At 43.4% G+C, this 16,056-nt stretch overlaps 1 protein-coding gene across 1 annotated transcript in view; it reads right to left on the minus strand.

Moving 5' to 3' along the window:
- Nucleotides 1-6,469: 6,469 nt before the first annotated feature.
- RNF181 (ring finger protein 181) overlaps nt 6,470-16,056 on the minus strand; it is a 147,827-nt gene continuing 138,240 nt past the window's right edge. The window contains exon 5 of the mRNA XM_044084288.1: nt 6,470-6,711. Within this exon, the coding sequence (XP_043940223.1) occupies nt 6,580-6,711 (132 nt within the window). The 3' untranslated portion in view covers nt 6,470-6,579. The remainder of the gene's footprint in view (nt 6,712-16,056) is intronic.

A 16,056-nucleotide genomic window follows, 5' to 3' on the forward strand; every position in this document is an offset into this window, starting at 1 on the left:
CGGATCACCTGTCTGCTCATGATTGGCAGTGAAGTTTTACAGTGTTGAGTTGCCAGCCCTACGCCCAACCTTCCACAGAAGGCACACACATGCACACACTCACACCTAGGGCCAATTTAGAGTGTCCAATCCAGGCAAAACTCTCCCTTGTTAGAATGGTTAGGAAAAAACACTGGGAGATCAATAGACTGGTTGATAGATTGCTCTGGCACCACTTTTGGTAAAAAGGTAGAATTGGTTCTCAGTGATACCCTATCCTTATGGAAGATAGGATAGGGAGGTTTGATGCATAAGGCCTGAAGTTCTGACAATCGCCTGGTTGATGTGACTGCAATCAGAAACAAATTTTTCCAAGAGAGATATCTTACATCACAAGAAGACGCAGGTTCAAAGGGTGGAGCTGTTAAAGTTTGCAGAACCAGAGCCAAATCTCAAGGTTGTACGGGTTCTCTAAAGGGAGGTTTTAGGTGGATAACCCCTTTCAAGAAAGTCTTACAGAGTCTGTGTGACAGAAGTGAAGAATCTTGAAAACCAATATGAAAATTTGAGATGGCAGCTAAATGTACACGGATAGTAGAGGCAGACACCCCAGAGTGGAAAAGATGTGATAAGTAATCCAATACCACCGAGGCTGGGGCTGACTTTTTGCTTATCTGCTGCCCAGAGAGAACCTCTTCCATTTGTTAAGATAGATTAGTCTGGTGGACGATTTATGAGATGCAATAAGAATATTGCGCACAGGGGATGAAAGGTTTTCATGCCTGGCAATCACAGGAAGTGGAGAAACCAAGGTGTCAGTTTCAGAGTTGTTAGATTGGGGTGAATCAGACCCTGCAGATGGGAGATCAACGTTGGGGATGGATTGAGGATCTACGGTTGATCTAGAAGGTGAGGCCAGAGGAAAGGAAACCAGACTTGTCGAGGCCAATATGGAGCAATGAGGATCACTTTGCTCTTCAACTGTCATGCTTTCTTTAGAAATTGGGAGATGAGTGGGAGAGGATGATAGGCATAAAGAAGACCCGAGGGTCAAGCGTGGACTAGAGCATCCCTTGGTGACTGTCCCTGAGGGGGGATCAGGGCAAAGTAGTTGCTGCACTTGTAGTTGGTTGGGGAGGCAAATGGGTCACAGCAAGGCTGGCCCCAGCAGTTGAAGATTTTTGCCACTATCAGAGGATTGAGGGACCACTCGTGAGGCTGTAGAATGCACTCACTCAATTTGTCCGCTATCACGTTGGAGCTCTCGGGAATGCGCGTTGCAATCAGAAAGCAGTTGTGAGCTACCACCCATTGCCATATTCTTAAGGCCTCTCGGCATAACAGGTAAGATCTGGTGCCCCTTTGTTTGTTGATTTACCAGACCACTGACATGTCTGATTGGATCACAATAATCCCTGATGGAAGGATGGAGTGAAATGCTTGCAATGCTAGAAGCACCGCCCTCAGTTCCAGGACATTGATATGCAAAAGGGCCTCTGTCTCCAACCAGGTGCCTTGGACTGAGTTTCCCTGACATAGCCCCCCCATCTCATCAGGGAGGTGTCTGTGGTCACCATGGCTATCAGTTGATGGAGGTTGAAAGGGCGAGACCATTGTTAGGGATTTTGAGATGTTCACCAGAGTAAATCTTGCTTGCATCTCTGAGTTACACTTATTTGAAAAGACAAAGGATGTTGTAGAAGGTACCACTGAGTGAGAAGTAGCCATTGAAGAAGTCTCATGTGGAATCTGGCTAGAGGAACGATGGTAATCGAAGCTGCCATTGACCCCAATAGCTGAAGTACAGATCGAGCTGGGGATTTGTGGTGACAGAGCAGTGGTTGAACTTGTCTTATTCTCTGAAGTCTGTGTTCTGGAAGGAATGCTGTGCAATTTCTCGTATACAACAGTACCCCTATAAATTCCAAAGACTGAGTTGGGGTTGTGTTGGATTTCTCCCAGTTTATAGTGATTCCCAGGCTTCGAACTGTTAAAGAGAGTATACTGCAAGGTTTCTTCCAGTAGACACTTGGTGGGGGCGGTAAAGAGCCAGTCATCTAGTTATGGAAATGCCTGGAATCCTTGAAGTCGCAAGTGAGCGATAACCACTGCCATGTATTTTGTGAACACTCTGGGGGCTGTAGAGAGACCAAAGGGTAGGGCTCGAAACTGGTAATGACTTGCTCCTATATGGAAGCGGAGGTATCTTCTTGAGCATTTGTCCATTTTTATGTGGTAATACGCATCTTGAAGATCTACAGAGCACATCCAATCATCATCTTCAAGAAGAAGAAGGATAGACTGAACCATAACCATCTGGAATTTCTCTGTTTTACAAATTTGTTTAGTGTACTGAGATCCAGAATTGGTGTCCAGTCCCCTGTCTTTTTTGGCACTAAAAAGAACCTTGAGTAAAATCCTGATCCTGTCTGGTCTGGGGGGACCGTCTGGATGATGCTCTTTTGTAGCAGCTTTTTGATTTTGTGTGTTGCTGTTTTCCTTTGACTGGGTGGAATGTCGGGTAACACTCTTGATGAGACTGGGCAAAGATGGGAGGGGATGTGATCGCCTCTGGATATAATCTGTTATACCTAAGAGTCGGTTGGCATCTTTTGCCAGGCAGCGGGGTACAAGGAGAAACGACCCCTGACTGCTTCCAGAGGACAGCAGTCGGGCAAAGCTTCAGGTGCACTGATAGGGTTGGCCAGAGAAAGAATATCTGGAACCCCAGTTTTGCAGACCTCCTCTGCCCCAAAACGGACATCTTCCATTGGAGTTTCCCCCTCTGCCTCTAGGGGAAAATTTGGCACATGCATCCTGGAAAGAACCCTATGATTTCTTGTGCCAGATCTTTCTGCTCCTCTGATTTCTGGAATAGAATCGCTGAGGAGTGGAGTGTCTAACACCAATGGCAGACAAGGTCTTGCCATCTTGTTTGCACCATGCCAGCGTATCCTTGACTTTAGGGCCAAACAACGAAGTAGCCTATATGGGGGCATTCATGAAGGAAGCCTTAAAGGAGTCTGCAAAGTCACAATGGCACATCCAAGCATGTCTGGCGACTATACCTGTGCCTACCACTCTAGTCACCCCTTCCGTTGGGTGAGAAATAAGATGCATGGAATAGTTGGAAATGGATTCTAGGGTGGCTATCTGAGAAGCCACATTATCATGGACTTTGTCAGAAACAGGTCCTGCTAAGGCTTCAGTGAGCTGGTTAAGATCTCGCTGAAGTCTGGTAAAATGTACCAAATAACTCAAAAGACCTTACGGGGAAGGTCAATGAAGCAAACAAATGCTTCCCTAATCTGTCAATTGCCCGGGACTCCTTGTTGGGTGGATGGACAGTTTGGCTCTCTTCTGCCAAATCCTTCTTAGTAGCAGCTGCCACCACCATAGCATCTACTGGAAGACCACGTGACCAGTGGGGGTGCACAGCGGAGGGCAATATTTTATCTGGCCTCTTAGGTATCGCTTCCATGGTATCAGGAGCCTTCCATATGTGCTGGACAAGCTCATCAGCAGACGGGGTGACCCAGGAGGTAGGGGGCCAAGCATGAAAAACCTGCAGGAATACGGATTCCTCAGAGGAAGGATTAGAGGGCTTCCAGTCACCCCTCCGTCTAAGGATCTCGAGGATGTCACCAAAGGACACCTCATCAGAGGGTGACCCTTCCCCGTCATCAAAATCCATATCTTCAGTCAATGACTCCTCAGTGGAGTCCATGTGCTTCCTCTTACATGATGCTTTGTGAGGTGCTTCCTCAGTGGCCGGTTCTGGGGAAGAGTGCAAATAGGAGGTCTCCTGAGGAGGAGAGACCTGAAGCTCTTGTGCCCGGTGTCTGGGAGTTGAAGCTTGTGGCAGTTGTGGCACAGAGGGGGGACAGGATTCCGACAAATGAGCTTTGCCAGCAGAGGCAAGCGCCCTCTCCATGGCCTGGAAGGCTGGCCCACCCAAGGAGGGATGGGAGCCTGGAACAGAGTATGACAACCTCAGAACCTGGGTCACACCCTGCCTCGATGAGCCTGCCCCCAGACCAGGAGTCTCAAGTGGACCGTGAACCATAAGAATGAGCACCCTGGAAGGTGCCATAGAAAACAATCGGCGTGGAGCCAGGAATGCCCTCCCCAATGGCACAGCCACTGGCCTGAGAACAGCCTGATGCCCAATTCACCGAAGGCCACAAGGACGACTCTGGTACCAAAGTGAGATCCACTATTGGAGTCGGAGGGAGGGAAGCTACTGTTGGAGTAATAGACTTTGAAACTTGAGTGGAAGTCGAAGGAGGAGTATACATTGGGGTTTGAGGCAAAATACACTCACCTGAATGAGGGAACATGGACTTCGACAGTTGAGAGAGACCTCTGGCCACAAGCAACTGGTCAACAAACCGCAACACATCCTGCTCAGAAGGACTCTTGGTTGACCTCATGGAGAAGGTGATTCTGGCCTTTCTAAGAAAGGACTATACTGACTACTTGCAAAAGGATCCAGTGAAGGGGAATATTTGGTCCTAGCTAATTCAATAGGTGCAGAGCTCGGAGCCGAGGAAGTCTGCACCGAAGAAAAAGGTGTATAAAATTTCTGCACTGAAGATGTCAGCGCCATAGTAGTTGAAGGTGTCTGCACCGTAAAGGCAAAGGTCTGCCCCAAAGGGTACGGTGCCATAGTTGAAAGTGTCTGCACTGGCAATAAGGACAGTGCCGAGAAGGACAGCACCAAAGTACATGTCAGTGCCGAAAAAGTCTGCGCCATGGAGTACAGAAAAGTCATACTTGGAGCCGAAGGTGACTGTACCAATGGTACTGAAGGGGACTGAACCTGTACTGATGGTACTGTTAGGGGTTGCGACAGAACTGTCGGAACCATAGTTGTCTGCACTGGGAACTCCGGTGCCGATATCGATAAAGAAGACATGGCTGTAGTCAGGATCATTTAGGGTGGTGCCAAGCCTGGAGCCGAAAGGGTCACAGGTGGCAGTGCTGAAGTAGTAATCAATTTCACCTTCTTGTGAGTCGACTCCCTAGGATCTCCAGAGAGAGAAGGGAGTGACTTTGATGAAGAAGAGGAAGAAAACCTCTTGCAGGGTTTAACAGGAGGGGGTGAGCTCTCTGACCTAGAAATAGCCACAGAGAAAGGAGACATGAGGAGACCTTTTAAAATTAACTTATTCTTCCTCTTGTTGAGAGTCCTGGTAGAGAAGTTTTTACAAATCCCACACAGAGGATCTACAGTCATGTGGGAGACATTAAGACAGTAGCCACATAAGTCATGGCCATCGGAAAGCAGTAATTTACAGCCGCAATCCTTGCACTGCTTGAAACCAACAGAACTTTTCTTATCCAACATAGCTGGTGTGGAGAAGCACAGTGGCAAAAGGACGAATAACGGCTACCCAAGAAAAGGGTAAAAAGAGAAAAGGAAGGATTACCAACGATGGCAATGGAGAATTACCACAATGTAAGAAAAGAGGGTAATAAAGGGAAAAGACTAAAGGGAGAGAGTCTAAAGTGTGTGATAAGGTAGGAAAATATTAGAATAAACTTTTGAGAAAAAATTTAGAGTAATAATATATAAACTGTTAAAAAATTTGACACTTAGCTGAGAGAGTGGCTTGACACGGCTGTTCAGCAAAGCGGCAAACAAGATCTGAGGTAACAGGGAGCAGAGCATTCTGGGTAGGACCTTGGCTCAAGAGTTTTTGGCTGATGCGAGCTTGATATTGGCCGGCTTGGTTCCGAGGATGGAACCGATAACCCATCAGTAAGGAATGAACGAAGATTAACAACATCAGATCAATCTCTTTACCATTAAAAAGATAATCAGCATCCTTATGGTCAGTTTGAAACACCCACTTTCTTAAAGTAGAAGAAAGCTATCAGTGCTTAACATATCAGTCACTTTACTTTTAGTATATTGATCCTCAGGATCTAACCACAGTTTAAGTACATGCTTTACATCATATAACTGACAGATTTTGTCATTTTGCTAGGAGAAAATGTCCAGCAATAAAACTTTTGAGCCTGTGTCTCAGAGGGAACACCAGGTCAAGTTAACAGTGCTTTTTTAATGTTGCTGTAGTTCGGGTATTCAGTTCCTTCCATATCCATAGAGGCCTTAAATGGTTTCACAGTTAGCTAGGCTAAGAGATTACTAGAACAGACAAACCAGTCCCACCCTTTCTGGTTACCATACTGTTCTAACATAACAAGCTACACGTCTTTCTCCCTAGTTAGTTAAGAGATGGAACTGTTTTTGGCATGGCCGTTGACTTGGCCGCCACCACCGCCACCATCCTCTTAGCTATACCATTATCATGTCACACAACTCATAGTCCATGCCACTGTATTGCTGTTTCTTCATTTGGGGAAAAAATCTGCTTACAGTTCAGGCAGCAGAACGTAAAGTGTTTGCATGTACACATTTGTGTTCCAGTTTTGTGAAATGTACACACCAATGTGGTATCACAATAAGGCACAACAGGCACTCTGAGAATAAAACAGATTTTTTTTATTAAAAATGGACAGCAAAATACCAGTTTAGTGGTACAAACATTTCTTTAGGACATGAAACAAAAGGAACAAAAACTCTACATTTTCTCATACCAGTTTGTTAGTCCCAAAATAGACTCCAGTTATTTCCACCTGGTTGGATTCCTCACTAGAATATCTCCAGATAAGCTCAGGTTTCTTCAATTTCGCTTTTACCCTTGTTCCAGGCACAAAACTCCTCTGTAATGAGAAGTTAATTTCATTAACCACAAGGACCACAGCCCTCCTATATTAATATATGAAACGAATCAGGTAGCTGCTTATTACCACCATTTTTTTTAAAGGAACCCCCACTACTTAATACAGAGACATACCTGTCTTTTCTTAAAGAACAACATGCTTTCTGTACAACACTATTTACAAAAAAATAATTTCACATCATATCAAAATGCTATTTAGCTTATTTACATGACACCAGTTTTGACACTTTCTAAGGTGAGGCTTTCCACAATATGTTGTGTTTGTCTGTGTCACCTGGTATTTCCACAATAACTGGTATTCAGTTTTATAATGTTTTCTAAGTTTTCAAACTTTTTTTTCTAGCTGAGATTAAGTTGTGGTCTCTAATGGGGGTCACTTTCCTCTGGGACACTTACATGTCCTCTGATGGGGGGGGGGGTTCACCTGACTCAGTCTGACTGTGGAAGTTGTATGTTTGTCTAGGGTGAGTACAGATAGCATATAAACACAGGGCACAGGCCCTAGTTGGCAGTGGGGGTGTCATTTTTTTTCAGACTTTTTCCCTCTGGGGAACCAGCTAGCTGAACACAGTATTCCTTTGTCCTCCTCTACATAGACAGCACACTGGGCTACACTCTTCTTTAGAGATACCCCATCTAATATTCACCTTGGTAATGCCATACTGGTTAGTGGTCCATTTTTCAGAGCTTCTTCAAAGGAGTTTATGTTTACCCTTGCGAGTTTTTTGGGGGGAGAGGGGGGGTTAGAATTTTGAAGAATTTAGAACAACCCTTATCCCTAGATGGCTGTTCTTTTTTTTTTCGGGGGGGGGGGTTGTCAGGCTATAGGAGCCTGATTATTATACTCACTCAAGGCAGCTACTAATTCTGGTTTACTTCGTCTGTGTTTTCCCCTGCCAGCATTCTGCTTCACTCTGATTATTGGTGTTCTTAGCACACAGCCCACCACTCAGTGTTGGACAACTGAGCTCCCATTATAAGCAAATTCCCATGACCCAGTTCTTCAGCTGTATTGCTTTCACACATCCTCATTACTAGTGATGGGTGGTGGTTCTATTACAATTGAAAATCTCAGAGCCTTTATGAGAATTTATGAAGGCAGACCTGGAAGACTATTTTCTCACTTCATGTTGACTGTTCTACCATTTGTCATTTCCACTGTGCACAAAATGCTGCCATAGAAGACATTTTTCAGTTTGATGTCAACACCTTTTTGACATTTTGTGCCACCGACTTCAACAGGGGCCAAGTGCTACACATCTTCCCTCCTTTCAGCCTGGTACTTCTGTAGGATCATATACTTTCTGATTCCACAATGACTGATTTATTCTGATCTAGAATCCTGTCTGTTTACAGTATGTTACAACAAGCCTCATTTTGAGTTTATGTACTATTATTCTAGTGGCCAAATGTAGTTCTGACTTAAGACAAAATTGCTCACCTAACTTGTAACTTGGATGTTTTGATTCCAGCAAAAGAAAGATCTTAAAGTAAGGGAGAGTGAGTGCAATTCATCTTCCTACATGTTTACATGTGTATGTATATGAGCATGTGCACAATGCATTAAATGATTTGCAACAAGAAACTTTATAGTGGTTAGCTGCAGTATTATACTACCTGCTGTCATGGCATGTAAAAGTAATTCCATTGGATGGCTTTTTAATTATCACATATCTAGTGATTTTTAAAGTCGCTACTATGATAATAACAATGATACCACAGCAGGTTCAACAGTCACATATGGGCAGTGGTCAAGATGGCTATGCATCTCAGGAAGTTTCTTGATTTGGTGGTTGTGGCACTTTATGGCTTGACGTGTCCCTTATTAGCAGTTTCTCAGGTACATGTCTGTTTTGAGATAAGAAATGTCCAACCCTCTTGATTTGGTGGTTGTGGCACTTTATGGCTTGACGTGTCCCTTATTAGCAGTTTCTCAGGTACATGTCTGTTTTGAGATAAGAAATGTCCAACCCTATACAAATGCCTTTTATTATGCTAAAGAGTCAACCCCCTTTGTCTTGACAGTGTTACAACTCTTGTGTTTGCATGACTATTTACGACTACTTCCTGATACTCTTAAATGTTTGTGAGTTGGATTATGTATTCTAACAATTTTATTTTTTAAATGTGTTTTCAATAAGAGGAGGAGTTTGCTGGACCTTTTCATACTAGCCTGGTAATATATAACAAATGATAAACTGAATATGATCAGAGATTATACAGTACATAACAACAAAATCAACATATGTACATAATTCAGTACAATACAGCTAGATACAATATCAATTTATCAATATTGGTAAGGACTTAGATTATCTAGGATTGTAGCATTCTGTTGTACTTCCTGCCATGACAACTGCACACACTAAATTTCTTTTAGTCTGAAACAGAATAGATGATACTGGCAGCTTTGTCGTCATTCCTCCCTCTAACATCAAGTATGGAGGTGAAAACCCTATGGGTTGAAGTACTCAAAGAGTGAGATAAAACATTCTGAACTGGGAACATTTTTATGGTACATTCACTGTTTTCATAACTCTCTTTACTCAACCATTCAATTACATATACCTTTATGAAGAATTTACACACTGAAATGCCTAGTTTTGTAAAATATACAAAATTCTTGATTAACAAACTCAGGATCATTATCTGAGCTGAGAATATCATGGATTTTTATGTGTAAAAAAAAAAAAAAACCCCAGATTTCATTTGGCAATGACAGGTCGTAAGGTCACCCCTAACCCTGGATACTTTCACTAATAGTCAATGCAGATGATATACCAATTGTCCTTCAACTAAATCAGGTGCATCACTCCATGGTTTGTCTGGAATTTCAGGAGTTACTACAGTGTCTTTTTTTTTTTTTATCATGACTTCTGTTTGATAAGACATTCCATGCCAAAACACTTTATTGCATGTCCTTTATTTACACTCAATTCTGAAGTGCACTTTATGGATTCTCTCCAACACTTTGTTATGCAGTTTGACAAAATCACTCTGCTGGATTTGAACAGCAGACCTTATATCTCATGCAGTTAGACTTGTTATGGAACTTTTTTTCTTTTTTCATCTGTTCTTCCTGTCAGTACCATATTTTAAGCAACTGAATCTTCAAGTTATGCATAGTGTGACAGGAGAAGTCATAAAGTCCATTAAATACATCTGTCTACTGTTCAAAAAATGTAAAATGATATACATGCACGCAAGTTTTTGTTTGCAATTTGTAATTCCATATCACATCACTCTGCTACTGAGGAATTAACAGGCTATACTCCATGAATCTGCATATGTGTTTGCTTCATAAGCATACATGTACTCACAAGCGTGCAAATTATTCATTCTATGACTGTGTGAATCATAGTTTGTTCCAAGTCTGCAAATCATTTTGATTAATGCACTGTCAGCTCTAGTGTTCTGTATTTGCATCTGTACACTGGTAAACTTACTTTACCACATCCAGTTTTGCACAAGATCTTCCCAATATATCAAGTTGCTGTAGTGATATAACTTGAAACAATAAGGTGCACTCTGTTTACACCCACACATAAATCAATCCTGCCTGGCAGTTTCAGTTTATGACTAAACTATTCAGTAATGAAGCTTCTGACTTTTTTCCAAGCCCTGTTTCCTGAATGCAATTTTACAAGTATAGCATTCTGCTCCTGTATCTAGGACAAATGTCCCAGTCATACACAGTATTTCAGCCCAGTGTTTTCACACTGGTAACATTGATAGTTTCTTGTGCTAAATAAAAAGAGCATACACAGTCTTAAAACACATTAAGTGCATTCAGAAAAAAAACATTTTTTTTCTTACAGTGGATCATTCAGAATTGCTTATCAGTGACATTATACAGTCATCACTTTTATTTGCCTCAGTCACTTTTAAAACATTTTCTACCCCCTATATGGCAACCTGCATAACTGAGAAAACTTATTAGGCTGTCCACATAATACATTCTCTATTTAGAGCTGGATGCGGCCTTTTATTGTGCAGTTGAACACATTGGAGGCTGTAGCCCTGAATGCTTATTATTTTTAACTACATTAGACTTTTGCATAACAGTAACCTTATTTTGCAGACATATTCTGAAGCATTTCTCACATCATAGTTTGCCTTGACAGTGTTGTTCTGCCTAGTGTTACACAATTTTAGCTTCATTTTGATATTCCACACATTTAAGTCTTCAGCAACCTCCTCTGTCTGAATACTGGTAAACTCTACTACTTTAAACAGATTTACAACTTTCTCCAGTGGCAATTCATATTCCAAAAAAAATTTAATTCTTGCTTTGTCATTTTTCTAATGCCAGACAATGCTGTAGCTCAGCAATGAAGCATGCTGTTCACCCTCATAGTAACTGGATCTATGGGCCGGATTTACAAAAGCTTGCACGGAGTGCCAGAAGAGTGTAGGAGCTCACAGAGGCAAGATGTCTGCCGTGCGATCCAGGTACAGCGAGCAGGGGTGTGCACGAGAGCTGCTAAAGCTACTCTTGCACAGACAGCGTCATGGTATGCAAATTACCTCATTTGCTGCTGAAAGCTATGCAAATGAGGTAAATTTGCAATCCAGGAACCACTAACCTGTCCATGGAAGATTAGTGTTATCTGCAGAAATGTACTCCGGTGGTAACGGAGTACCATTCTGCAAATAGCTAAACAGAGCTATGACAGCTCCAAATAAAGGATGCATACAGTTGAGGAACCATGTCAATGACCAAATACAAGGCCACTGGCATTTATAAATGTTTAAAAAGTCTAACTCCCCCCCCCCCCGATGTAAGCATAGCACAACACCGCACAAACATGCGGCACTTTAAAAACAAGAAAATAATTTTAAAATAGCCATTTTCACTAAAAAGCTTATCCTACTATGCAGGTGAATGGCAGGCTGAAGACAACATGGCCACTTAGTGGTTGCTAAGTGGGGGGAAGCTCAGTGCGAGAGATGTAACCATGCATTAGTAAGCAATCCTATGCAAATAAGGATAGTGAATCCCAATTTTCCCCAGCATGTGAGCCATGTCCCAAGAGTGTAAAAGTGTAGGAGTAGGGGAGTAGTAGAGTAGAATATAGGTAACATCATGAAGGGGTGTGTCAGAAAGGCTGTAAGCTAATTGGAGCAGAGTGACTTGTGTTTGCCCTGAGTTGCTCAGGATTGCAAGAGGCATGTCTACAGCTGTCCTTTTTGAAAACCAGAAACCAACGGTGCACACCATGGAAATATCTGAAATCTCTTGCAAACATGCACACAGCATGTGCGCATGTTTGCGCGGCACTGCCCCAAGCAGAAACAGAAAGGGGAAAAGGAAGGAAAAGTAGTAGTAGTAGGAAGTTGACCAAGAAGAACTAGCAGAGCTGCTATGTGAAATATATCAGAATCAGCCAATTACACAGGTAGTAGACTAGCCCAGCACTTTAAACTCTGCAAACATTCTTCCCTGTTTTTTCCCCAAGAACTCTGCAACACTACAGTATACAAAGAGGGAAAGCTTAAAAACTTTAAAGTCAGACAAAATGTTAGGGGCTGCTCTTGCTATCATAAACAAACATGTGCAAGGTGGTGATGTTGTGAATGCTGCTGAGCAACCCACAGTGAGGAGACGGAGAACAGTGTACAGACCCAGGGTAACCTACAAGGGGCTACATGAGCTGGAGATAGTAGAGCACTATAGGGTGGACAGAGACCTCCTGCAGCAAATTTTTGAGATGTGCCGGCCACGCCTCACACACAGAACCAACAGAGGGGAACCCATCCTAGTGGATACCAAGGTATGTGTTGGCCTAAGAATACTAGCTACAGGTACCTTCCAGAGACCAAATGGTGATATGATGGGGATTTCACAGGCATCAGCATCCAGGGTACTGCACCAGTTCCTGGATGCCATGTCAGTACATGTCGGTGAGCATGTATATTTCCCCAATTCCCATGAGGCATTGGCCAGCAATATGCATCTTTTCCACCAAACAGCAGAATGCCCTGAGGTAGTAGGTGCAACAGACTGCACACACATACACATCAAAGTACCACCCGGTGAGCGGGGTAGGGTCTACATCAACCGCAAGGGCTTCCCCCTCCATCAACTGCCAGGTCATGTGCGATGCCCAGGGCATAATAATGAATGTGTGTGCTGGCTGCCCTGGAACTTATCACAATTCCCACATCTGACGCAGCTGTACCAGAGATTTGCCAATGGGGACATCCCTGATGGTCACCTAGTGGGAAATGCTGGATACGCACTGGAGCCATGGCTGATGACACCCATCAGAAATGCACACATACCCACACAAGAACTCCATAATGAGGCACACGGACAAACAAGAAACATAATTGAGCATGTGTTTGGGATGCTCAAGTCATGGTTCCGGTGCCTGGACACATCTGGTGGAGCCTTGCAGTACTCACCAACTACATGTACCCAAATTGTCATGGTATGTGCCATGCTACACAATATGATCCTGTGGAAACAGCTGCAGCAGGAACAACATGGGGCAGGGCCAAACAGCCCCCCACCATTGCCAAGGCCTGCACAGGCACAGCATGACTCGGAGGAACAACAACCTGAGCCTGCCCCAGTAGGCAGAAGGAGGCATGCCCAGTATGCCCTGGCCTTGGCAAAGAGGCAACGCATAGCACATACACTGACTCAGTAGGAACCCTGGAAATGACACCTCTCTCTGACTCGCACATACAGTAAAAGGGATGCCGAACTTGACACTACCTGTTTTCAAACATGTATAGGGAGTGTAATATGTGCATCCGACATAGGCAGCCTGCAGTACCACCTGAGGCATGAGTCCCTATTTTAAGCAATATAAAGCACTGCTAAACAGATTTTACCAGTATTGAGCACATTTAAATACAATTGCGTATAGCTGCTGCACACCGCACTAACCAGCGCAACATCGGGCAATTTTGAGCAAAGTCGGATAAACACACTCACACCTGCTTTACTGTTCCTTAACCAGTCAGGTCTGCCAAGCAGGAAAATAAAAAGCAGTGACAGGGCGCAAACTCAGGATACTGTGCACTACAGTCACAGTACTGAACCACTAAGCCATGACAGTATTGCACTGGCACAGACACAACTTAAGTCACTCACACATACCAGTTGGGGGGTCATATACCTAACAGTCACAGCCAGCAGGACAATTGAAGACCAACACAAACAAATGCTGTATCATGCCCTCTGAAGAGGCATATGAGTAACCTCCCCCCAGGCCTATGCAGACAGATAACAGCAGGCCAGGCAGTGTGATGTGGGTTGGGTAGGCTATAAAGTCACAAACTAATATGCATAAAATTGGAAGCCAAGGTCTGTAGTACAATGGTATGCCTCAAGCCAGTACGATAGGCAACAGTACAGACTGAAATAGAGTACCTAACATAGCAGTGCAGGCCTAGCAAATGTGTATAAGTGCCAGGTGTACCCCTCATCCAATGTACACCCACGGTAACAATCAGGTGTACCCCCCGGGTAGAAATGTACAAATAATAGCTATCCCCCCTGTATGTAGAAATTTTGATAAGTCTATGCAAATTGACTCATGGAAGCCCTACAGGCACAGCATGCTTCCTGTCAATGTACAACACAAAGGTGAGCCCTGAAGTAAAAATAAAAACTTGATTTTACACACACATACAGTATATATGCCCATAGTGGGCCTGCTCACACACTTAACAAATGAAGCAAATGTCAGTCAACAACATACTGAAAGGTCATACTGGGCATGCTCACACACTTAGGCCATGTCTGAGTACAGCAGTGGGCCACACATATCTGGCAGTTGCAGTTCTTACTCCGGACTCTTGTCACTATTCACCAATCCTGCCTTGCGCACACAGTGATATGAAAACAGACCCATATAATATATTGGACCCCTGTCATAATCAAACTATGTACTACAAGTATTTAAGTTGTTCAAAGAAAGTGAAAATGCAAAGATCATCAATAAATCTCAGATCAGTATCATCAAGCAACAATGAGCACTCCTAACATTATCCAAGCCATGTTCTGGCAAAAATATTGCCAAAGAGTCCATAGAGAACCATGAAGCTTTCTTTCGCTATGTCATAAATATCAATGTAAACTCATATATGCTCTGAGTCAGTGCAAAGTGTAAATGAATACATGTATATGACTGACATTGCTAACATCTTGTCAGACAGGTTCATACATATTTACCCCCCCCCCCTCACTGACAAAAGGGCCCACTACCATACCTGGAGATTGTGAAAACCCAGAAATCACATATACAATGGTTAAACAGCTCTAGCCAAACCTAAAAACACGGTGTCTATGGGATGACATGGTTTCCCTAGCTGTGTCATATGTGAACTCCCAAAACAAACAGACCCTGCACCTGAACAGTCTGTTGAGACTCACCCTCTGTACAGGATATGAAACTGTTGAATGCGTTACAGCAACATTTGGCACACTCCACAAGTATTGATGCACAACAGACCATGGGAACTATAGTCTTATAAGCCTGATCTGCAAGGCCATGGAGTCTATCATTATGGAACTCATAAACAGAGCTATTGGGAGCCTACAAACACCCAACCCTACCCATTTTGGTTTGGTCAGGGGCAGATCATGGTTCCAAAACCTGCTAGACAGTTTTCAAGGCAGTCACCCAGGACATACATCAATGTAATGAGCTCCACACGGCCTACATAGACCTTGAAAAGCCCTTTTCCAACATCCCACACATGTCATATCCACAACATCAACAACCTGTGCATAAACACGTATGTCAGCTGATAGATTGCCAACTGGGGCACAGATAGATCCCACAAGGTAAGAATTGTGGTCTCCTGTTCAAGCTGGTAACAACTGCTGTCCCTCATGGCTCAGTCCTGGGACCCCTCCTGTCTGGTGTATACTTTTCAGAAATACAGTCAAACACACAAGGGCTATGTTTAACAAAGTTTGTGGATGACTGCAAAAAGGTTGTCATAATCGATGTTTGGGACAACAGAGACATCCTTAAAAAGGGTCTCAGTCAGACAGATGTGGTGTCAAAATTATGGCCTCGAGCTACAGTCATACAAATACCACATAGGTGCCAACACCCTAAATATGGAGGTAATAATAAGGGATCTATGGACACATGTGGATAGTCATCTCTACTTCCAGAAACACATTCACAAAGTGGTTAGAAAATCATGCTGTGTGTTCCCACAAATTGCCAAGGTCTTTGCATGTAGGTCAAAGGAGGTTCCCTCTACTCATCAGTCATCAGACCAATCAGAGAGTATCACGGCACACTTGCAATGAATCTGACTAGGCACCTTCAGCAGCTGGAAAGACCACTGAAGT

The sequence above is a fragment of the Protopterus annectens genome, chromosome 9.part0, assembly GCF_019279795.1.
Source record: "Protopterus annectens isolate FY-2018-M chromosome 9.part0, PAN1.0, whole genome shotgun sequence".
NCBI lineage: Eukaryota > Metazoa > Chordata > Ceratodontiformes > Protopteridae > Protopterus > Protopterus annectens.